Raw genomic sequence first — 24,663 nt, 5'->3', positions numbered from 1 at the left:
ATTTCTTGCGCCAGGGCCTCAGTTGAGTTCAGTTCAGTTTTCAGTTGAGTTGAGCGAAAACTCCACCCTCGTGCAACAAAAAGCGAGACGAGGAAAAGTGCACAACATCGAAACAAGAAATGGCGGCAAAACTAGAAAATGTATCCAAGCGATGGCGAGAGCGCAAAATGTTACACCGAAAAAGGTTTCAAAATGGCCTACAAATAAAAATGGAAAAAATGAACAAAAAGTATTTTTTAAGATAATTTTCATTACCAACAATTTTATAAATACAGGGCAGAAAACCTCCAGAAGGAATTCACTCTCAACTAATTACATAAAATGTTAAAAAATAATTTTAAAATTCCCAAAATTAAATTCTAATTTGATTCTATTTATATTTGTTGGTACTCTTAAAAAGTAAAAACTTTTAAAATACCTCAAAGATTTAGTTACCTTTCTTTTTTCTTTTTTCCCGTGTAAAGAGAAGTGTTTGGCTGGTGGAGTAGGTGCTCGGGGATGCTCAAAGGATGCCTCGTCCTTTTCCTCAACGGTGTCGCATTCAGCAAACGACGATGCCGCATCGTTGTCCTGCGACTTGACTCGACAAAATTCACTGCTGGCTGTCAGTTCAATAAATCATTTGCGTTTTGACACGTCGCTCCTGCCCCTCATCCTGCAGCTAGCTGCTGCGCCAATGAAAATCCATAAATACAAAAACAAAGCAAAAAGCAGGGCAACAAAAAAAGGGAAATAGAAAAATTCAGAGACGCGAGACAGAGATGGAGAACGAGACCGAGACCGAGAAACAGCCCCAAAAGCCCGGCTTCCAGGCTCCATGTGGGATGCACATAAATTCCAAGCTGTAGGACCGACCAGCCGACCCATCGCTTTCCCGGAAGAAAATTCGCCCGGAGAGAAGTGTTGGAAGAGCGGAAGAAGTCGAACACGAAAACGTTGCCTCCGCCGAAGTCCATAGATCAGAGCCCCCTTCCTGGGGTGTCTGCGCCCAGATTATGGCGATGATGATGATGACGATGTCGCCGCAAGGACGCCTCAAGATGCAGGCGCAGAGGCCAAGTTATATATTGCACCTGGAATGTTGTGACAAGCGAACGAACCTCTTCAAGCCATCTTGCCACGCCCATAAACTACAGATCCTGGCCATGTCAGTTGCCCACATGATGTGTGGCTTAGATGCAGGGACTAGAAGTTAGATGTTAATCGATATAGTATATTTCCTATTTTGTAGTAGTTTTTAAAATAAAAAAAAGGCCAGGACCAAATCGAAAATTTCTGGTATTTATACACAGAGAAAAAAACGGAACAATATGATACTGATATTGTTTCATATAAATTTTTCCATAACAAAATGGTATGATTCAATATGTTCGGAAATATCATTTTACTATGAACAGTGTTTATTGAACTTTAAAAATCCACGTATAACACTGGACCAAAAATGATATGAAAAAATACCCGATTAATGACTATTTTTGATATTTTTTTCTCTTTGTAAACATATTGTTTTTACCATGCAATACTGGTAAAATTGATATCAGATAATAACATTTTGCCGATTACTCTCCCTCTGAGTTTCTCTGAATTTAATACTAAATTTAACTTCATTTCATATTAAATCAAAAGCATGATTTTAAAAACAAATTAAGGGGAAATAACTTTCCGCGTACTCAAATATATTTTTGTAAAAAACAAAAATAAATACAGCTGTATTTAAATGGCTAACAGTACCTTTTTAATGTAATAATCGCTTAAAAGTAAATTAATTAATACAATTGTTGGAATAAACTTTTTTTTCTGGCTCTAAAAAGGTTACATCTTAATGAGATTCAAAATTTCCTTGTCTGGCATTAGACGACAAACGGAGAAACTACAGTTTATGTAAATAGAGGAAACGGAACATGGTTAAATCGAGTCCCTTGAGGATTGGAATAAATATATACATCTTATATATATTTCTACTTTTATAGCTTTTGCCCTAACCTTGACTCACCACAAAATAAATCACCCACATTTATATGGCGTCAAGCATTTGTTGAAGTACAGCGCAAAAGTTTGTGTTATAAATCAAACCCTTTTGGGACATTTATGATCGTAAAGTTGAATGTAACGAAATAACATTTTATGCCAGGCATGAAGATGAACAAAAGCAGTTAATGCGACGCTGCAATAAATTCATTCAAGCCGAGAGAAGCCGATTCGAGCCGAGTCCCCTTATCGCATCCTTAACATTAAGGGAGAGCCAGGAACTGGAATCAGCAGCCCCAATAATCATTCATAAAGCGTTCGATTTCTTCTTGTTTCTCGCTGCCCGTAGTTAAAATAAATGATTTAATGAAAATATTGAGGTCGCTGAGGAAACACGAAGCAAGTGAATTACAAAAATGATTTAAGGAGAGGTGGCTGCCGGGGTGGGTGGCGCTGTAAATCATTCGATTAATTACGGACTGTAAAATCGATGGGAATTTTTTCCTTTGTCGTTATTTGGTTTAAATTTATACAGCATTACTTTTGACTAAAACGTAGACTTTTGGGTCGATTTCCTTTATTTTGGTCAGTCAAGACAGCTTTCAGAGTTTTGGAAGTAATGCTGTAGCTCCACCAAAATTCGTTGCGATTCCAAAAAAAGAGCAATCAACTTAGACAAAATATTTAATGCCTGCCGTAAGCGAAAATAAAGGGAATCTTCTAAACCTGCAAGCAAACAAACAGCGGGACAAGCAAACAGAATGAAATGCGCCAAGCGACAATTTCTAATTACAAATTCGCCACAACATTTAACCCGTTTTTGTCGGACACACACATACCACCTACCGGAGCGTACGAGGATAATTTCCATACTAAAACACACCTTTTGGACGAAAGCAAACAGAGGGGTTAAAGGGAAAAATTTGTGGAAAAAATCTTGCGCGTATAACTCGACTGCGGTATTACTAGTAAAAAGTAAGTCATGTTAATTGAAACGGAAATAATTTCATAGAATTTTAAAATATACAAAAATTTCAAGTGACATGACAATTTTTTAGAATCGAAAATAATAATGAAAGCCTAAAATCATTAACGTAGAAATCATGCAAAATATAATAAAATAATACTGGAACTGATTAAGGGCCGGTTTCTCGAGTCCCTGTCAAAGTCCCTGATAGCTATCTGTTCGAAAAACTTAAATACCAGATAAACTGTTCGTAAAAGCAAATCGGCTTTCTCGACTGCTTTAACTTATCTGAACGAGAAACAATTACAGAGTGCTGTTAACGCACAGAATTGTGCTGTGAAGGGTAAAAAATGGCGTGCTTCGATTATTTCCTCAGCTGTTTGGGTATAATTTAAAGGAAAAGTCAGCTGTGATTTCGTTTCTTATTCTTAGTTGGCTTTGGGAAATCAGCTGTCATTCTATCGAGTCGAAAACGCTTAACAGGGGCTCCGAGTCCCTGTCAAAGTTAGCTCTCACATTGTTGCTCGAGAAAGCCAAAATGCCTTAGCAGGGACTTTATCTGTTCGAGAAATGTTAGCCGGCACTCGAGAAACCGGCCCTAAATAAAATAAATCCGATTTTTTGGCCTTTGTACATAAGTAATAAGTTATTAATTACGATGTAAGCTTATTTCTTAAACAAATTCATATAAATTAACAATGAATAAAACGCATAAACTTAACGATATTGTATTCAGAATAAATATACATTGTTTTAAGTCCGCATCCCGATATACCATTTACACCCTGCAATTACCCGGGAATTCTAAAAAAAAGCTCAGCTTGCAACATTTTATGCTGATCCCTGTCAGGCAACAAAACACACATAATCTGCAAAAAGGAAAACAACTGAGGGGGGCTGAATGGGAGAAAAGAAAAGTGCCAGAGAACTAGGGAAGGATGAACAAACAAAATATTTATGTCTCCAACCCAGCTAACTTGCAACACGCTGCCGGGCGATAAACGTGGAGCGAGCCCAGAGGATACGGGGGTCGAAGGGGGCTGTGGGGGCAGATGGGGCGTGGCAGAGATCCTGGTGGCTTTTTTCCCTCGCTATATGCAAAGTGCAGGCAACAAACATCAACCAATAATGCAGACGCGATTATGTCCAACCAGGAGCAAAAATAGTTACGGTTACCAGAAGGACAACTCCGGCACCGAATGTGAAGTTGACGCCAGAAAAGCAGGACATTCGCACACAGAGAGGAATGGGAATGGAAACGGGAACGGGAATCCTTTCCACGGACACACAATCGCTGAGGGAGCTGCACTCACACAAAGGGCCAAAAAATTAAAAACAAACAGAACACGATGAAAACGACAAATGGCAAGTGGAGAAAAAAGGAAGGACCCCACAAAAAAAGGAAACCAGAGCGGGAACTGCAAAAAAACGAAAGTGTTGCACAATGGGCGTTGCTTCAAGTCTCCAACACTCCCTCTCAGGGGGGCGCATTCACCAACACTGTCTTGTGATTTATGTCACTGACGAACACTGCGCAGAAGGTCCACTGCAAAACGAAATGTGGAAGATATTTTATTAAATGCAATTTGGATAAGTTTTATAATCTTTATAATACTGCAGTCATTGAAAAAAAGGGTCAACTAAATATTGTTTTCGGGAATACTTTTTAGATTTAAAAATATTGAACTATTAAAACGAGAAATGGCAAAGCATTTTAATTTAAATATTAGCAGAAACTAAAATAACGATATATTTTACAATGTATACCTACAACTTTTTAGAAAATAAAACAACTGAAGGAAAATGTAAAATGTAAATGTAAATACTTTTAGAAATCTTTCGATGTTTAAACAATATTTATTTATATTAAAAACTTTTTCTATATTTAAAAATATACATCGAAGCATCCTTTTCGTGATATTCTGTGGATTAATAAATATTTTTTCCTTTTTTTATTCCCTTTTATTTATTATTTCTCTAGAATAACAATTTGAAATATTTAGAAAAGAATCCTCAAAAAAAAAACAGCTTGCGATGACGACAGCGACGACGACAACGACAACATCGAGAGTTCAGCTCGCTGTCTGGCCAACGGGAGCAACAGAAAAGGCAGCCAGGACGAAAAGGATGCGCAGGGAGGAGCAACGATGATGCCACTGACGAGCTGGAAGAGCAGCCGGAGGCAGGCCACCTAAGAGCAGCCACCTCCTCGCAGGAGGATCCCCGTCCCCATTTCCATCCGTATCCCTCACCCGATTTGGAGAAGGATGCTCCGCCATTCGTTTGCCACCGAGTGTCCTGTCTGGGTGCATCTGCAGATGTGTGTGTGTGCACTTTGGATTTCTTTTGTTTCCTCGGCTGCCATTTCGTTCACTCGCTCGACAGCCAGTCAGCGGCGTCAGCGCCAAGTCTTCGGCGCTCTGTTTTGTTGTTTGGCCTGCGTCGAAGGACATTTCGCAGGCTCTGTGTGCGAGAGGTCCTTCTAACAAAATTTAATACTTATTGTGCTGCTTCGCCTGGCGCTCGCCGCTTTGTTGCCTGCTGCCTGCATAAAGAAACGCAAACAGAATTTATGTTGTGACATTTTAAATTGCGCAATTTTTATGAAATCCTTTTGCTGCGCCTCCCCAGCAGCACATCCTTGCGAAATGCGAAATGCACAGGAGCAACAACAACTTCTCCTCGACTGCAACAAAAATTCTCCACCAATTCGATGCGAATTTTTGTGTGCAGCACTCAAAAAAAAAACAAGAAAAAAATAGAAGGGAAAAAGTAGTACGATTCGAAGTGGAGTCCTTGTCCAAGTGCGAGGTCCTGCGCGAAGCCGCTGTCAGCCTGGCGTTTTATTTATTTTTATGTTTAGACCCTCTCGACCAACGTCCGAGAAAACCGAAAATGTCCGAGCCATCGCCCAGCGAGACGACCAGAGAAAGCTGAAAGCCCCACCATGATTTACGATGATGATGTGTCCTGGAACGCGCGCGCATCTCCACCGAAGGACTCGGCACTACAAAACAAAACACGACAGGAGGAGCTGGAGCTGGAGTTGCAAGATGTCCTGCCCCCGAGGACCTCCCCTATCCCAGCCCTGACTGCGGCAGCTTTACATATTTGGGCACAAGAAATTCCGCCAGCTGAACCTCTGGAATGCATTTGTTTGTTTGGATTTCGAATACGACTCTTTGGAGTTCAAGACTTTCGAGTACCGTTTCTATCAAACTTCTGCTGTAAAGTACCTATATCAAAAACAATTTAACTGAAATTTAGCGTTTTCAAACGATTCAGCTCTTTTGAGTTTATTAAAATAATAAGACCAGCTACTCAAACGATTTAGCTCTTTTGAGTTTATAATATTAAAATAATAATAGTTTATGTAGTCCGTGGACTATAAAAATATTTTATAGTTATATTTTTAACAGAAACTCAGTGTTTTCAAACGATTTAGTTCTTTTGAGTTTGAAATATTAAAATAATAATAGTTTATGTAGACCGTGGACCAGTGCTGCCATTTTGTCCTCTTTCCGGACAGATCTGTCCTTTTTTTAACGGGTTTATCCGGAAAAAATTTCAAACATCCCCTATCCGGAAATCTGTCCTTTTTTCAAAAATAAGGTTTTGAGTGTTATTTTTGCCAGTCGAAAGTGTGTAAACCTGTTTTTATATGCTTAAACGCCTTTTTAACCATCAATCTTACAGTTCGGCATTTAAAAATAATTATTTTTACAAATTATCAAAGAGACGTAAAGCAGTCGATGGATTTTCTTTATAGTACGATTTTTTCTGTAGCAAAAAATGAGGAAAACACTTAAAAAATTTCTCAATTTTTACTCTCTGCTTTTTTGACAGAAAAAAATTTCAGATTTCAACGACTCTTATTCGGGTTTGACGCAGATATTGCATTTTTTTTGTATTACCAATATAGTTACTTGAAATGCCTTTATTATTTTAATAATTTTAGATTATTACGTATACGCACAAAAATTTACCATGGTAAAATGATCAAACAAAGAAGGATGTGAGTCGGGCGCAGTAGGTCATTACATAATTGAATTTAATATAAAATCCATTTAAATTAAGTAATTATATAACCCATTGGTAAAACAGAAAAATGGAGGCGCATTTACTTTTGTCCCTTTTTTTGTCTTTTTTTAAAATTTTTTGTCCCTTTTTTCCCTGTTTTTTTTGGCTTATTTGTCCTGTTTTTCAAGCTGAGTGATGGCAGCACTGCCGTGGAACATAAAAATATTTTATTATTATTTTTTTTTTTTTTGAGTTGCTAACGCATTTTGATTAGTTTTAATATATTTACATATTTCGTATATTTAATTAGACATTTTGTGGTCTAATATTAGTAGTTAAAGCGAACAATTTTTTAAATCATATTTAATTTATAATTCCAAGGCATAGAAAAATGTCAAGCGAGTTTTTCTTTATTTATTAAACCTTAAAAAATTAAAATTTAAATAATGTACTAGATTTGAAGAGCCTAATCGAAATCTGACATATCACTTCCTCAACAATCAAAGGAATAGTTACATATTTTCCGTATTATATTGCATGATAATTGTTTCAACTTGCTTTCGACAATATATAACTAAAAATAAATATGTGACCGGAAAGTGGTGGAACTCTCATAATTGTGATTACTTTTTGCTGTGACATTTTTTGGCAAATGCAGTTTTGTTCCTGTTGTGTTTCCCTTGTTTTTGCACTTGCCGCTGCTGTTAATAAATATTTACGATTATTGTTTTCACATTTTTCATGTTTGTCAATATTAAAAACATTATTTTTCACACGAATTGGCGTCAATGGATGGATGCGACGCACATATCGCGATCCCCGTTCGACAGACGAAGGATGTGTCTCCGAAATTTTATTGAAATTCGCTGATGGAATCCAGGCCGAAAAAGGCGCAAAAATACGAGAAAAACACTCGCATTGCAGTCGAAAATCGCATTCAATCGGTCGCCAGCAGCATACACCACTCATAACTCAGCTCGCTGCTCGGCGCCATGGACATATAGCCAGGGAAGCCAGGGACATGGACACAAATCCATTGGACGATGGCATCGACGCTGGCATTCCCATTGTTGTGGCGCTGGAGGATTCGGGACAATTGTCAGGCAATAAATCGATGTGTGTAGGGCTGTAAATTTTTGGCGGATGGCCGATGAAAAAGTGCATATTATGCAATTCGACAATACGCCAAACATGTCGACCTACGCACGAAAACCCCAACCCACTCCGCTCCACCCGCACTTTGGAAAAGCTACCAGCCTCCGCCGAAGCCACCCCCTCCTCCTCCTCCTCGCCCACCCACTCGACCCCTTGGCAATGCAGCGGAAACGGAAACGCGCACACAAGTTCTTCTCTTCTCTCTTCTTCATCTTCGGCCTGCAACAGCGCTTTGCATATCAATGAAAATGCATAAATTTTTATTCGTCCTCAATTTTCGCCGGCGTTTTTTCCTTCTGCACGATGCCTATTTGGTTGCACTCGTTGCATCCTTGCCCATCGCCCATCGCCCGTTGCCCAATCCTGTCGTCCATCAAGGGGCATAAATCAGTTTGGAGGTAGCGGCAGAAAGAAGCGACAAAAAAGATTTACCAACACGCGTAGCGCGGCTCCGGAAGCTTCGTAAAAAATTGGAGCCCCATCCCCGGCGGATCAGTTCTTCGGGGCAGCCCCAGTGACGAAACGTAATCCTTGTCGAAAAACTGCACCAAAGCAAAAACACTGAAAATCCATAAAAATGCATCATAATTTCCTGGACACTCGTGCAACTGGAACTGGATCACCATCGGCAGCATCATCCTGGTGTGTAACATCCAAATGGCTAGAAAGGCTATAGTGAACGGAAGATAAAGGGGTAGTGTCATCCAAACATGTCGCTGGGCGAGTTTGGAAAAAATATCCAGTAGGGTTACTCCATCCAAAAGGTTAGAACTTTCTAGATAAAAGAATAGAAATGTGTTTTGTGTTTGAAAATGTTATGAAATGATTTTTATAATCAAGTAATTAAATAATTTTCTTGGAATAAAAGCTAGAACAGACAATAATTCAAATGAGATACTTAAACTTTTCATAAATATTATATACAAATAATATACAAATAAAAGAAAGCTTTTTTAAGTGATAATTGCTATTTTGATGCTTATATTATGAAGATAAATAAAATTTATAAATATTGTTGAGGCTTTAACGTGTTAAGGTATATTATATTTTATATATTTTATTTTATTTTGATTCCAACATTTTTAGTTTACAAAACCTATTGTATCCCGAAAAAGCAGTGACTGACCCTGTCGGTCATCATTTACATGCAACATGCCTCATACTGACCGCTTTATAAGCCCTGTCGCTGGCTGCATAGAATGGGCCCATCAAAGTCAGCGGCGTAACCAATCGGGAAAAGGGAGTGCAACCTGCCTACCGCAATGCGTTAATAGATTTGCAGTGCCTCCGTACCTGGACCGTTGCCCCAGCCACCCAATCCGATTGCATATAATCACAGGACACTCGGTCATTTCGGCGGTGGCCCTTTGTTGTTCTTTTACTTGCCCAAAAAGCGGCCGTAAATTTTACTTCATTCATGCAGACACTCCTCCTAACTCCCACAAAGGAAACACGGAACGGACAGCGAACCTTTGCACAATTTTGAGTGCATTCGATGCGATACGTTGGCGGCCTGTCCACATGTCATCCTTGCATTTATTTATTGAATTATGACTCTTAAGGCCGCCAAAAAGGTAAAAACCGAGAAGGAAAGCAAGGATTGTGAATGAAAAACGGCGGAAAGTGATGGGGAATTTTTGCAGGTTGGACCGCTTTAATTGAAATCTGAAAGTAATATAAGTTTAATATGTCAATGGATTAACCAGCTATATATTTTCTTTATTTTATTTGTCCAAATATTTTTAAGATAGAGAAACGCAGTTTCCTCATATCATTTAAATTTTTCTAAAAATATAATTATTATCTTCCCCTGAGCGGATCTCAATTTGGTCCACGCGTTGTTTGTCTTTCGCGTCTCGCAAAATCAACACGGCGAGCAGATGAAAGAGCAGCAGCTGGATTCTTGAGATTTTCCACTATTGGCAAATATTTGAGCTCGGCAAACGTCGGCGCTGTCTTTTTAATTGTTTCTAATTTGTAATGTTGACACTGCGGTGTTGAAAGTGCTCGCACCCAAGACATCTGTCCTAGGAAGCTGTTTCTAGGTAGCCGACATCCAGCGCTATCATCTGTTGACACACACCCACATATGGAGGATGCGCTCCAGTTTACCGGAATCGTTTCTCATTGTTGACTTTAGGTGCTATTAACGTTTCATACTCCTAAGCGGAGATCAACATTTTAATTAACCAAAAATATGCGAGCAGAGACTTGGATCTTTGAAGACGCCGCCGGTTAAAAATCTACAATTGTTTAAGAATTAGGATGGGGGAAACTTGATTTGTTTAAGGATTTCGGTATAATTAACGTTTGATACTTATAAATGAGGGCTATTGTTCTATGGCTTGTGATACACTTTTTTTCTCTTTAATCTTCCGCACGTCAGAAAGAGTATGTAACTATAATGGGAGGGTTTTCCGGTAGTTATGTCTCGGTTTAAATGAATTACATATGAGCAAATATATTAAAAAAAGCTCTCAAGATTTATCCTCTTTAAAAATTATTACTATTATTATTCATAGAATAACCAGCTTCACGGTCAGATCATTAAATATAACAATAACCATTTTAACAATTTTGGTGAACTTCGAACGGTTTTGCGCCAGTTCACACAGTTCGTCACAACACGATGGACAGATAACCCAAAATCGATCTATCGCTAAGCTCTGTTGGTCAGAGCCATCAGTTTCAATTCGGTCGTCGCAGCGGTAGCTCTAAAAATAAAATTTTAATAATGAATCACTCTCGTATTTTGAGGATTACAAATGTTGTGCTTTTGCTCACGGGTTATCAGATGCATTGGTTTGAAAAGAAATCGCAGAGGTTCCGATTGTCCTTGCCCGGGGTTCTCAATATCTTTGTGCTCGGTGTCATCTATGCCGGTTGCTTTTCGCAACATTTTGATTCCAAGTCGTCTCTATTGAAAGTTCTGAAAGACGTGTCACCATTTCTATTTTTATTGACGAGGACCCAGCTTTTGCTGGGAGCCAAAGTATTCGCCTATGCCGTCTATTCTTCGGTGAAATCTGTGGGTGCAGTTAATTCCCTGGTGGAAACGCTACCAACCAGACACTCTGGATTTAGGAAAGATGAGGTCATTGCCTACGTGTTATTGGGTTCAACATTTGGCATTTTATTCTGCTTTGTGCTCTACATATCGTATGAAATGAAATTCGAGCTGCCTCCGTTAGAAGATGCCATGATCGGAATGGCTCTATTCCTTCCTCATCTGATTTTGGCTGGATCACTGAGACTATATATAGTTCTGGCCTGGTTAACTCGCGGACAATTAAATGAGCTTAAAAGAAATGCAGAGGAGGAGCTAAGGGCTAATATGACCAAAGACGAGGCTAATATTGCTTCCACTTCTTTTGCTATATCTGCGAAAACCACAAGCGTGGATACTTTGGAAAATCTAAAAAGAAAGCTGGAGATTCTTGGTTCCAGTTTTCGTTTCTTTTTCCAGTCAATTCAGCACTCTTTGATTCTTCTTTTTGCCATGAATGGAAACTGTCTACTAGGAGGTATTTACTCGCTCACATATTACTGGAATACTTGGCACATTATCTTTGAGGATCGCAAGCGAAGAATCTTTTATGCGGCAAATGCATCCATATATGCCTGTATTGCGAGTGATTACATCTGCTTAATGGTGGTTCTGTTTATAATGGAGAAAGAGGTAAAGTGCATAGTAACATTATTTTATTATTTTCTGTAAACTAATCTTACTCATTCTCCAGAGGATGAACTTTATTAGGTGCCTTGATCTTTTCTTGGCCCAGCGGAATTCCCTATCTAAGAAAATGCGACCTCTAGCCAAAGATATAAAGGCAATTCTAAAGAGAAGTTTCTATACCAAGTTTCACTCGTTTTTGCGGTTTGATCTTAGCTATGTCAGTTTGGTGAGTATTACCTTTGATCATGTATGCCTTTTCTAAAGTGTATTTTGCAGATGGTATTCGCCCAATCGATAATAATTTCCTTGATTGTGATTTTTCATTATTTAAATGATGAAATCCTGTTGCTAAAAGAAGAGTTGAACAGCAAAGACGATTAATAACTTTAGATAATATTTAGTTTTTGTATTCTATAACCACAGTTTGCAAGCAATGATGTGCTCTATATATTTACCGTATTATGTTCCTTCTCCCACCCCGGTAAGAACTTCATATTAATTACCATCGTATGCAAACTTAATCCATAAATTTATCCGATTGCCAGAGCCAAACAGGACGGAGCAACAAATCACGATTAAGTTGCTAATAAAATGGTTCCCCAATCAAAGTAAAATGTGTGCCTTTTGGCTAGAGATGAACCGAACCCTGGAAAATACCGAATTTTAAATTAGTTACAGAAGAATTAGTTATTCATTTCAAAAAATTGGATGAATTTGAAATAATTTATAAGTATTCTTTTTAATATTAATATGCGGTGTCCAACTTATTGTAAAAGTCAAATAAATGATTTTGAATGTTATTACTGCTGAGTTTTGTTCAAAGTTTTTCTAAGTGCTCAATTTTATCAAGTCTTATTTTAAAAGAATCAAAATAAAAAATTGCATTCAACTTGAAAAAATTTTTCTTTAATTTACGGGTTTTTCATAAACTTTTCGCCCAAGCAAAATCTTCCACTGTGGGATAACAACACGCAGAATGGCGGCAAATGAACATAATTCGTGTTAGGAAATCTACATAATATTTACTGTGATGCCAACACCCACCCATCCAACCCACTCACATCCTGGGCGGTGCACAGCCATGGCCATGCATGCAAGTCTGTGGAGATGCTGATGAGCAGATAAATTCATTAGGCAAACCCATGTAATTGTTCCACCAGGGCGACGACGATGCCGGGTCAAAAAGAGAGTGGGGCGCAGGATGTGGCGGACATTTGGCTCAGCTGGCAGTGCAGGCGGCAAAGGCAAGCCAGACGACCGCAGATCTTAAGTTTTCCCCCCGAGGATGGAGTTGGGAGTCACGTAGTCGGAGTTGCCTGGCGAAGCGTTACTAAATACAAATTAAACAAATCCATAAATAATGTTTAATAATATTAACAAGGATATTAGCAGGGACTATACACACACACTCACCCACTTGGGAGCTACAGATGCGCTCACTTATTGCATCCAGTCGCAGTTGTGGCTGCTGTAAGACCCCGGACTTCCTCTGCATTCCATTGGGCGTGGTCGTCGTGGTTTATGGACATGTCGCCTCTGCCACCTGGCTGTTTGCCTGCTCAGGAAATAGGTACACGGGTGTTTACACGGCCGGAATTTATCAATCCCATTTAGCTTATGGGCTTTTAAGCATTCTGGTTTTGATTATACGAAAGATTGATTTGATTAGAGAAATATGAAAAATATTATTGATTACAATATTATACTAGTTAAATTAGATCCTCTTTTATTTTTCCGAATTCTTAACGGACATTAAGTTTAACATTATAATAAATTATGAAAATATTATAATTTGAGTGTTTTCATTCGCTGCCTCTTTTTCTTAGCGATTTGCTCCTCCACGCGCAATAGTTCCATTAGTAAATACTTCTGCCGAGACATTTTCTTTTTGATACTGTGTGATTCATTCAGTGCGCTGTGAGGTTTTTTTGGAGCATTGGGCATAACTTTTAGGGGATTTCTTGCTGGAGTTTTTGTGGGTGATTTCGAAGGAGTTCGTGTAGGTGATTCGTTTCGTGTTTTCGACTTTAAAGACTTTGATCGATGTTTTGAGGTAGATCTGTCTGAATATCTCGATGTCGATGCTTCTTTATTCCTTGATTTATATTTTTCCGGTGATTTCGAGGAGCATGTGTCCCTGGCATCAGATTCGGAGGAAGAAGAGTCTTCGTCGGAGCTTTCGGTGGTGGATTCATAGCTAGACGACTCGGTAGAGTCGCTGGAACTGGAAGAGCTGTCGCTAAGACGTTGTTGTTTCGGTTCAGGACGCAAGATGACACTAGAACACCTTGGTGGGCTGCATGATGGAGTACGAGGTCCTCGATTCCTGTTGACAGAGGACCTTGCAGGACTTGGAGAACGGTGGCGTTTCTGGGAGTGCCTGCTCATCAATGAAGGCGTTGATGTTGTCTGGATAGTGGATCTCAAATGTTTTGAAAACCCACTCGGTGAACCGGTAGGCGACCTGCTTCTCCCGGACGACTCATGCAAGGTCGTCGGGGGTGAGCTACTTCTCGGTCGACTCTCCCATGTTATTGGTCTCGGTTTCGAGGGCTTCGGCGGGTTGAATACCGATCTGTTCACTGCCAGTAACTGCTGGTACTTCTTCTGCGATTCCAAAAGATCGTTGAATGTGGGCGTAGGCAGAAGAGGAGCACGCTCCTGCACCTCCAGCATATCGTGCGAGTAGTATGGATCGTTGTCCATGTCGTTTAAGCCAATTGTTGATTTCGCCGGGCTTCCAAGACGCTGGGTAATTTTTTCATCTAGTGTCGATTGGTAGGTGTCAACACATGGAGCTATAAAAGCTGGCCATACTATAAATGGATTTTAAAAACCAATTAACATTAAGATCAGTTTGAAAAATCAGTTTTAGACTTACCTGGTGGAACCGGAGCGGTGGCCACTGGCAGAACCTTTTTTTCAAACATCACATAGTTGCCTTTGTTGTTCTTCAGCTGCGGATGACGAAATCGACAATTTGTGCCCCAATAGCAGGCGTTACGGATGTGAAACCGACAGATTGGTATACTGCTATCCTCTTTCTTTGGCGATTCACTTGGGACATCGTCTTCTTCCCCTGATACCTCGCCATCTTCCATATCAGTGGATCTCAGTTGATCGGGCTGCGCTTCATCAGACTCTAATTGCTTGTTAATTTCATTTTCAACTGAACTTTCTTTATCAATAATATTAATAGCCTGACAAGGTGACATTTCGGTGGGCAAATCTACTTGGGAATCATTATCTTCATCGGATACTTCGCCATCTTCTACATCTGAAGTCTTGTTAGCAGATCGAATCTCTTTATGCTGCACTTCCGAAGTGGTATCTTCGTATAACTTCTCCGGCTCCAAATTATTTATGTGTTCAACGGTTTTCTTAAATTCATCAGCATTGTTTTCGAAATTCGGCAGTTGACAAGTTAAATTATCATGGCCATCCTTGGGACTCTTCAGATCTAAGATCTCATTAACACATCGAATGTGATCCTGCTGTGCTTCTAAGGTGGTATCTTCAGATAACTCACCAGACTCCAAAAGCTGGCTAGAATTGTTTTTTAGCAACACATTGTTACCTTCGCCTTTATCAACATTTTTTCCAAAATCTTCAAGATTATTTTGAAGATCTCCGCCTATTTTTGCCAGGTTATCAACTTCTTTGCCCGTTATTTCTCCACCTTTCAAATCTGAGGCGTTGCCTTCAGACCGACACAACAAGTATTCCAGCAATGTATCTTTATATTCTCCCTTATCATCGCGTTCCTTTAGTTCTTCAGGACTTTCGGTAACTTTTTGGAAATTGATTTCTTTTGGAGAATCAATTGTTTCTGGGGTTTCCTGGCTACTGATTTCAGACTCATCAGCTGGAAAAGTGGAAAGCATTTCCTCTGGGTTTCTCATTGTGGAGCAAAATATGTCATTAGGGTCTCCATCATTCAGGCTAGTATCCCAGTTTGTCACTTCGGAAGTTTTGCGACTTTGTGTAATGATTTCAAAAGTATCACCTTCTGAATTGTCCTTCTTGACTGAACAACTGGCATCTTCTTCTAAATTTTAAGTTATATATTTAATAATCCTTTTTTTAACTAAAACAAGCTTACCAAAATCCGTCAATCCATGAAGAGTATAATCAAAAGGTTTATATACAAAACTCGATTGTGGTGATGAATGTGAGACTTCGTTCGGCGACATACTAAATAAAGGTAATTATTAGGTACTGTTTAAAAAAACCTTAAATTAACAAACCTTGTATTGGTTGAACCTTTAGAAATAATGCTGCAGGGGTCACCATCTAAAATTTATAAGTTATATTTTTATCATTTAAACTGCTAGGTTTTTAATTGGGTTTCTTAAAATTTTCGTACCGAAAATTCTTTCATGCGATTTTTTCTTCGCTGATAAAAAGTTTTTAATAGAGTTGTTCGTCATTTTTGTTGGAGTACGTTCAGTTAACTCAACTTTCATAGAGAGAACAGTTGAAGTTACGGAATCTAATTGTAAACGAATTAATAATTATTAAATTTAATAAAATAATTATATTACCCATATCGGTTAGTCCGTTGCAACTGTAATCGAATGCTTCCTTTGGACTGCCTTCATCTTTTATGGAAAGAACCGTTGAGGCTACGGAATCTAATGTTACAACAATTAAAACCTAATGCATCCAAACAAAATAAAGATCTTACCCATATCAGTTAGTCCGTGGCAACTATAACCATGTTCTTCGCCTATTTGTGAAGCCTCAAGGCTAAGACAGAAGGACTCCGATATTGTAGTGGGTTGAAGTGGAGGAAACTTGCCATTTCCGCCAGGTATGGACATCTTACCTCGGGATAATTATACAAAACATATAATACCACGAAGAGCAGTTTACAAGCTTTCCAAGAAAATCACTTACCCTTGAAATGTTTATTCTTTTGTTGTATCTGACATTAAAGGCACAGCCTCTACTAATCAGTCGTGTTGGTTGCTCACTACTTTTAACAATAAACTGTGCAAAACTTATTTAAATCGCAAAAACTTCGGCAAACAAGCGTCACATTTTTTATTTTGTTATCGAATTTCGATAGCATTGTCAGAGTTGCCACACCTTTAAAACGACGTCGATAACATCGGTGTACGGTCACACTTATATTTAAGTGTTGGGAAGTATCTAAAAAGTACAGTAACTCATTTATAATTTAATATTTTTAAAAAATAACGTCTATTGAAAAGGACGTCTTTAAGAGTTCGTCGTATCTGTTTCTTATGTTCGTAAATATATTTAGGAAATAAATAAATAACCCTTTATACTTTTCCTGAGTAGAAATCAGTCGAAGTAAATGCCATCCTTATGTCAATGTTGTAAAATCAAATATCCGAGTAGGAGGAAATAATAGAAAGCACCTTTGTACATTCAAATGAGGCAGGGACAAAAATTAGACGCAGACTTAATTCCCTCAGCCCCTGGTCAAACGCTTGGAGCAACAGCATCAATTTCCACAAAATTGCGCCACTAAATTACCATAACGGTTGCGGAACCTGCACCACCCCGCCCCAAAGATACTCCCAACCCACCTAAAAAAACCCCCAAAACTAACGGAAACATATTAGGGCAACTCGAGAATCCAAACAAGAGGCGACAAGTGAGAGACGAGAAGCAGACGAGTCGAGAGACAAATGCCGAAGCCGCAAACAAAGAAAACAGCGCGAAAAACGCAAACATCAGCGCAATGCGGCAGTGGAGTTACCTGGTGGCAGATAAGTGGGAGGGGGCCTCGAATGGGCGGGGGTTTTCCCACAGGACTTGTAAATAGCAACATGGCAAACAAGTTAAAAAGTTTTCCTCTTGTTCTTTGGCATTTCTTTATGCCCGGGTCGCGGCCCAAACATAATCGTTTCTCATTTCAATGCTGGAGGAGGAGGAGGTGTCCTCCAGGTGCCCCTTCGGTCTGCTCCAAAATACACTGCAAAAATGCAGCATAGATGATGAATAAAAAGTAACTATATTTTTATTATAATTTTGTTTCGACTTTTATAAATACAAAAAAATATTTCGAGTCAATAAAGTTCCTAATTTAAGCATTAGATAAATAAATTATTGCTAAATCATTTGATGATAGAGCAATGTCATTTCAAAAACTTAGTTCAAATCAAAATTCTTGGATTTTTATTAGTATAAACTTAGCGTTTGATATTAAATTTTTGAAATCCAATGGAAAAATACTTGTTTTGTTACAAATAAGTAAGTGATTACAAATTTCCCCGAGTGCACTCATTGCCTCCTGGTTGCCGTCGCTCACCTTTTCCTCGGCCCCGGTCCGCAATTTAGTTTTGAGCGTAATTTCTTTTAATAGCGCCAGCCGACAGATAAAATTCCGCTGAAGTAGAGTCCCGAACCCCACGAAGATGTCCTGACACTGACATTGTAGTCTTCTCGCGCCCAGTTCCACTCCACTCACTCCTCCCGATTCGAACTCCATCGCGGGTCAAAGGGGCGGCTCTCGGCTGGCGGATATCGCAAGTAAATTGCTTAATTTTGGCCATGTCTCGAGGTCTGGGGTTAGGCGTCTCTTCGGTTTGTTTTATTGGAGGCAAGGACTTTTTGGTGGGGGAAAGGACGTTGCGGAGAACCTCCCCTAAGGCCGCTCAGGTTGACGTTTTCCGGGCCATGACGATTTCATTTGCATTTTATGATAATTGAACTTCATAAATATGTCACGGCAGCATCTTAAAAGTGCCAGAGGTAAGCACACACAGAGCGAAACAAAACATCCGGTGGCCCTTCCGGTGCAGATCCCATCCCATTCTGGGTGCCATGTGCTTCATAATTATTTTGAAGTGTCGCCATTAATTTGAAATACTTATGGTCGTGTGGGGCTGGACTATAAACTGGTGAACAAAATTGGATAACGACGGTTGCAATTTAAATATGTTAAATACATTTTATACACAGTGTAAGGAAAGGGTCGTTAGGATGTGGATACTTAGTGGTGGCGATTATGCGGAGCAGTACTTTTAGTACAAGGGATTAAATGTGTTGGATTATGTTAGAGTAGATGCGATGGTCGGTATGAAAGAAATTTAAATTTTAAAATAGTTTTAACTTGTATCTTCATAAAATGTTGCTTAAATGATATTCAATGTTTATTATTCTACTTTGCTTTATATATTTTAAGATTTTCTAATCGCTTCCTGGAAAACTATATTTTAATTACTTTGCAACAACATCGATCCATCTACTTCGGTACACCTCACTACTTTACCTGTATTAGACTTCTTAGAAAACCTCCTTTGAATTTCCGTCAAGGAGTCTTACCCCTTCAAAAACCAACATCCTCGCTGAGATTCCTGCACAATAACTCACCTAGTCAGCAACTTAGCTTGTTCACCCCTTCGGAGCTCAAAGAAAAAATGAACATTTAACGCCTCATTAGAATCAGGACATCGAGCATCCATCTCCGGGATGGGACTACATGGCCGCACAACTACACAACGGAACAACAGGACGGAGGCAATGAATAAACTCCGGCATAAACAGGATATATGGCCGCAAAATCCCAGCAGCGCCTTGCAGCAGCGGCAATGAATATTAATGAGATGTCATCAGTCTTTCGTCAAATTAAAACGCACAGCGCCAACGGGCCAGAACGGTGGGACAGCCGGGATGGGATACTAATACACTTGGAGACGGAGATGTGGATGGAGTCCTGAGACCGAGTCCTGACAGGAGCAGACACATCTTGCCGGGTGTTGTGCGCGCACATCCTGCGGTAGCTTTTCTAATTGTTGCCAGCACAACGCGAATAAATCAGCAGCTACAACTAGCTGAAGGCCTCGAGGAATTTCGGCAATTTGTTTTCCACTAGTTGAGTTGAGTATTTCGAAAAGGGGTAGGATATGGGATAGGTAAGCCGGCACTTAACCCTTTTGGGCAATGCGTCGTCGGCAGTCACCGTCATCGTCATCGTCACACGTCAGCGCACTATCATCAGCTTGTTTACACGCATAATTATGTGTGCCGGGGATTCCGGGAAATGCTCCTGCTCTCCCGGTTCACCCACTCCCACCTCCACCTCCCCTCCACCCACTCCAAGTCCTGTTATCCTTGCGGCTTTTGGGGGCTGCCGCGGCCGACGATTTAATGCCTCGTGACAGATTTCTCACTTGAACCTAAGATGACGGGCACCGTCACAATTTGATGCTGATAATATGCTAATGAGGTTTGTTTATTTGATTTATATTCCCCTCGTCAAGGCTGCGAAGCGAAGGTGTCGAAGCCGCTGGGCAAACAGTGAGGTCAGGTCCTCGAGGCTCACTCAAATCAAAGTCAAGTGGAAGTTAATCGCCTGTCGGAGAGATTCGCAGCTCAATTGTATAAAATTGGACGAATTGATAGGGCCAAATGTTCATTGATGTTAAATTAAGTGGGGGTGGCATGTATGGTAGCTTAGTAGTATATTAATGGTCTAGGGATGTTAATGATCTTTGGTTTACCTAGCCTGTTCCTTTTAAAATTAAATACATTTGTATCTATTTGTTTCTATTTATTTACATATTGCGTAATTATATTAATGATCAGCATTATATTTGCTCTCTTGCTGTCAAACAAACCGGGAATTCTCGGCCTCCACTAAGCTATTTTCCTTATGATAATCGGGATCAATCGGATTAGGGCGCAGGTGACGGCAAATACCACCAGGTTGGCGCGGACCTCCTCCTTGGATCGGTCCTCGATTCTAGTCGGCTCAATGGACAGTGTGCGAAACATTTTGACTGCAGCTGTACCCAGAAGTTTAGCAGTTATTGTTAACACACAGTGGTAGTGGATCATACTTACACCGCTAAAATAATTTGGAACTGATTGTTTTTTTGGATAAACAACTGTGGCAAACCCGCCTAGAACGATTTGGGAATAGACTCGGGAACAGAATCAGATTAATGACAAGCCTACAGAAATATGACAGGTAAATCAATAAACAGATTGAGGAACTTCTTAGATGTATTGTTTGTAATTTTTATGTTGAATTATTTTTTATGTTAAATATTTACTTATATTATTTTGACTAACACGATTTCTAAAGAAATATATGTTTATTGCATACAAAACAATTGTAAAAATTTAATTTAAATAAAAAAACTATTTTAATCTGTTGGGAATGAAAAAAAATATATATATCTCTTGCTTTGTTTGCATATAATAATTTAATTTGGCGTTTAAATCGTTTCCCATTACGAACAAAACTTTCAAAACACTAATATTTGTAAAAATAATTGTTTAAATTTCAAGTCTCAGGAACCTAATTTAATAGACTCAAGACTATGATTTGTCACTGCATTTTTTTGATTTGCCCTGCTCTTCTTGATTAGTTTGGTCCCAACTATTGTTTTTGATTGCTACCAAAATGGGGCATCGAAGCATATTCGTTTAGCTGCATTTCCAGTTTAGTTAGCATACTGGTCTTACCCAAAACCGAGTAGCTGGCGAGAACTGGCCTAAGTCAAATACCGTGTTGGGCGGCCATTAGTCCGGGCAGATTCCGGTGCACATTATTTCTGGCCACGGCACGTGTTTGAACCGCAAACAGATGAATTTCTGCAGTGCCGGGCTCCGTTGCGATGAGGACAACGAATTATGAGCAGGCGGCAGCCACTCAGGGCAGTTTGCGCATTCCAAGTCTCGGTTCAGGAGCAGGAAAAGGAGCAGGAGCAGGAACAGGAGCCAGAGGAGCACTGCAATTCGTCCTCGGGGTCTTTTTTGTGTTAATAATAAATAAACGGATGGGCCTTGCAGGCGGACTCGGGAGTCGGTAGTCGGGAGTCCGGAGTGGAAGCCCTGCTTGTGTTTTGGACACACCGGAGCGCATTTTAATGGACGAATGCAGCGGCGGAGTGGTAGTGGACCCAAAACCCATAACCCGTAGTACGTAGCACACCTTTTCCCGGGTGCATGTGTGACACCCGGCCAACTCTCCCCCCTCCCCAGCCTCTTTCCTCGCTTGAAATACGGCATTTGCTCGTCCATCTTTTGATTTAGCACCGACATAAAAATGATTTATCAGTGACATTAAAATAATGCACACTGTGGCGCATTTTATGTGCGAATGGATTTTCGCGCCTTTTTGTTCTCGTTTTGACTAGGGTGAGGTGCTGGGTGGTAGAGTCGGTGCAGCCGCATTTACCCCCTCCGGCAGCAGAGACCCGAAGCGACCCGACCCGAGGTGAACCCCCATGACGGTACATCGCATACGTATAGGGTTCTCCCAAACAGCTGTCCGTCCGTCCGCTGGTCTGCATCAGACTTTGTGTGCCGCCGTCAGCCGAATGTTTTACGGCCGAGGTGTTTGTGACTGAGTCTCCGCCAGCTGCATCGGTGTCCTATACATAGGGACCTGGGTTTGGGTTTGGGTTTGGGTTGGGGCTCGGGAGGGGCCGTGCACCTATCCGGACCGAGAATCGCCTCGGGCTGCTGGAGCATCATAAATGTAAACTTTTATGCGATTATCGCGCTCTCTTTCTGCCTGCAATACTATTTGGAGGACACTGCGCTATGTGCATCGTGCACTGATATAAAAATCGGTTTAATTTTACAAAATATAAATCAATGAATTAATTAGCAATTTAAGGAAGAACAATTAGTTTGAATCATAAATTCCCGTTACCTCAATATTACTTTAATCAACATATTTCATTAAGTTTCATTAATGCTAATAGAACTAGTTGGGAATTATAAAGCCGCAAAAGCGATAGACTGGCGTTTTCAGTAACGAGTTGTAAGCACACTGTTGGATCCTTGTGGATTATACATTTTTGAAAATAATAAAATACATATTTTGTTACCTCTACAGGGGTGGTCAAAAGTATTTTCACAAATGTTAATGTTAACTGTACTTATATTTTGAATTTATAATATAAACTTTTGGCACCTAGCGGTTGTATAAAGATTTAAAAATCCATCTCTAAAATTATTCTATAGGGCATTCGAAATTTACAAAAAGTTGTGTAATTATTCAAATAGCATTTTCTTTCCGACTTTTCTCGGTGCACTTGGTGCTATTTGAAATGTGCCATAATTTGCACCCAGATGTGTGACACAGCACTGCGAGAGCGACGAGCGGGTCCAAACTGGGAGGGTCCTGATGCTGGCTACTGGTGGCTGGTGGCTGGCTATCAACTGGAACGCGGCTAGGATGCGCCTGCCACCGAAATGGACGACAGCATATGCCCCTGTGCGGGGTCTGGAACTCATTAGAGTGGGTTCTGTGTGTGCGAGTTTAATGAGGACGCCGCAGGAGCGAGGAGATGGCGCAGGCGCTGCACAGGGAGGCGAGTGGATAGAGGCGCTAAAGATGGGACAGATAGGAGGGGACATGGACGTGAATGTGGCTGTGGATGTGGATGTGGACGTGGATATGGATGTGGACATGGGCATGCACATCTGCAGACGTCGCTGATTGCCCGGGTCCAATCTCAGTGGCCGTACGATTCCCATGCCTTTCCCATTCCGTGGCCAGTTGGCAGCGTCAGCATAATTTCCTGATGCTAAATGCCAAACGCAGGACGAGCAGGACGAACAGGACGAACCGGAGCGGGCTAGCCGAGCACTTAAGCCCATCCGCCATCGACTGACCGACTGCCAGAGCACGAGTTTGCAAAATGGGATTGGGTTTTGGATTGGGCTTGGGTTCGGGGCAGCAGCAGTAGCAGCAGAAGCAGCCCGAATGGGAACAGCCCAGAAGGACGAAAGGATGGCAGGATGGCCGGGCAGAGTGATATCCTGGCGTAGTTGTAGTGGTGGCTCTGTGTCTTTGTTTCGCGTGGGGACTGCAGCGGGGCGAAGGACAGGAGGAGGAGCATCAGGAGCAGGACCAGCATCAGCATCAGGGCAATTTAGAGAAGCACACACACACACACTGACACACCTGTTTTTGGGTAATTTATCTCGAAGAATTATTATTTCAAATATTTTGAGGGGCTGGGGTGCACTGAAAAAAGTGAAGAGCTAGGTAGAAATAAATGAAATAAATATATAACTTTAAACAAATGTATTAACATTAACAAAATGTTTTAAATTTTTGATTTTTTCTAATATTTTTACGACAAATTTAAAGTTTCAGTTTAGAATATTTAAAATTTACATTTAAAGGACCCTGCTTCAAGCTTAATAATTTATTAATAAGTGCAATTTTATAATATAAATGTTATGAAGACACCGTTACACCGTCTAATTCTAATATATTTGTATTGTACAAAAATAAATAGCTTTAACTTTATTTAAAGGAAAACATAAATAGTATTTCTTATCCAAGGAAACATCATTAAGCTTAATATTTAATTAATAAGTGCAATTTTATAATATAAATGTTATAAAGACACCGTTATAAAGACACTAATACATTTGTATTGTACAAAAATAAATAGCTTTAACTTTATTTAAAGGAAAATATAAATAGTATTTCTTATCCAAGGAAACATTATGATGGACACAATTTTGTTTAAGTGTAAAATAAGCAGAGAGAGATGGAAGCCATGGCACACAGAGACAGGGCGACGCACCGAAATAAAAGGATTTTAAAATGGTCATTTGATATGAATTATGCGCGTTGGTGCAATTACAGAATCCCGCCCCTCCACCTTCACCTCCTCCGGGTTGACTACGTCCTGGACCCCTCCTCCCCCCTGGGCTACCTCATCCGGGGGTGACCACCTCGTCCTCATCGCCTCCCCCTCTCCCGGATGGTCTGTGATGCCTTTGTCTGACTGTGATGCGGTTGTCTCGGCGCTTAGAAGAGGCGGACACGGCTGCTGTTCGGCTTGTTTACGGCTGGGCCAGCCGGCTGGTGGTCCCCGCCCACTTTTGGGACCTCTTTCGCCGCCCGCGACTTGGACTTCATCGT

The 24,663-nt window shown here is 40.3% G+C and overlaps 3 protein-coding genes across 4 annotated transcripts; 1 reads left to right on the top strand and 2 right to left on the bottom strand.

The window, feature by feature from the left end:
• The first annotated feature begins 10,817 nt into the window (after nt 1–10,817).
• Nucleotides 10,818–12,437, top strand: Grl40a (Gustatory receptor-like 40a). The gene is made up of 3 exons (XM_017156269.3): nt 10,818–11,789; nt 11,851–12,012; nt 12,063–12,437. The coding sequence occupies exons 1-3, from the start codon at nt 10,845–10,847 to the stop codon at nt 12,165–12,167; spliced, it is 1,212 nt and encodes a 403-aa protein (XP_017011758.2). The 5' UTR covers nt 10,818–10,844; the 3' UTR covers nt 12,168–12,437.
• A 1,072-nt stretch (nt 12,438–13,509) lies between these two features.
• On the bottom strand, nt 13,510–16,841 carry LOC108067290 (zinc finger CCCH domain-containing protein 18). 2 transcript variants are annotated; one of them, XM_070211445.1, is made up of 8 exons: nt 16,686–16,841; nt 16,474–16,609; nt 16,331–16,420; nt 16,153–16,278; nt 16,034–16,079; nt 15,889–15,980; nt 14,668–15,834; nt 13,510–14,602 (listed from the first exon to the last, which is right to left on the bottom strand). In XM_070211445.1, exons 2-8 carry the CDS (start codon nt 16,607–16,609, stop codon nt 13,572–13,574), a joined length of 2,688 nt encoding a protein of 895 aa, XP_070067546.1. In that variant the 5' UTR covers nt 16,686–16,841; the 3' UTR covers nt 13,510–13,571. The 2 variants fall into 2 exon arrangements, with proteins under 2 accessions (XP_070067546.1, XP_070067547.1); XM_070211446.1 differs by having other exon boundaries at nt 14,668–15,831.
• A 3,473-nt stretch (nt 16,842–20,314) lies between these two features.
• Nucleotides 20,315–20,753, bottom strand: LOC108067309 (uncharacterized). Its single transcript, XM_017156271.3, has 2 exons — nt 20,607–20,753; nt 20,315–20,548 (listed from the first exon to the last, which is right to left on the bottom strand). The coding sequence occupies exon 2, from the start codon at nt 20,535–20,537 to the stop codon at nt 20,400–20,402; it is 138 nt and encodes a 45-aa protein (XP_017011760.1). The 5' UTR covers nt 20,538–20,548; nt 20,607–20,753; the 3' UTR covers nt 20,315–20,399.
• Between the last annotated feature and the right edge of the window lie 3,910 nt (nt 20,754–24,663).

This window comes from Drosophila takahashii, chromosome 2L (genome assembly GCF_030179915.1).
Source record: "Drosophila takahashii strain IR98-3 E-12201 chromosome 2L, DtakHiC1v2, whole genome shotgun sequence".
Classification (NCBI taxonomy): domain Eukaryota; kingdom Metazoa; phylum Arthropoda; class Insecta; order Diptera; family Drosophilidae; genus Drosophila; species Drosophila takahashii.
The sequence above is the reverse complement of the archived record's forward strand: the minus strand, read 5'-3'. Positions and strand labels throughout refer to the sequence as shown.

What these genes read in the sequence shown, in the direction of transcription:
- LOC108067309 (XM_017156271.3), bottom strand. Translation starts at nt 20,537, where the DNA reads ATGTTTCGCACACTGTCCATTGAGCCGACTAGAATCGAGGACCGATCC.
- LOC108067290 (XM_070211445.1), bottom strand. Translation starts at nt 16,609, where the DNA reads ATGTCCATACCTGGCGGAAATGGCAAGTTTCCTCCACTTCAACCCACT. An exon ending in CAACGGACTAACCGATATGG is followed by an intron (nt 16,279 to 16,330) that starts GTAATATAATTA and finishes GTTTACAATTAG; the next exon opens with ATTCCGTAACTTCAACTGTT. An exon ending in AAAGGTTCAACCAATACAAG is followed by an intron (nt 15,981 to 16,033) that starts GTTTGTTAATTT and finishes ACCTTTATTTAG; the next exon opens with TATGTCGCCGAACGAAGTCT.
- Grl40a (XM_017156269.3), top strand. Translation starts at nt 10,845, where the DNA reads ATGAATCACTCTCGTATTTTGAGGATTACAAATGTTGTGCTTTTGCTC. An exon ending in TGTTTATAATGGAGAAAGAG is followed by an intron (nt 11,790 to 11,850) that starts GTAAAGTGCATA and finishes CTCATTCTCCAG; the next exon opens with AGGATGAACTTTATTAGGTG. An exon ending in ATCTTAGCTATGTCAGTTTG is followed by an intron (nt 12,013 to 12,062) that starts GTGAGTATTACC and finishes TGTATTTTGCAG; the next exon opens with ATGGTATTCGCCCAATCGAT.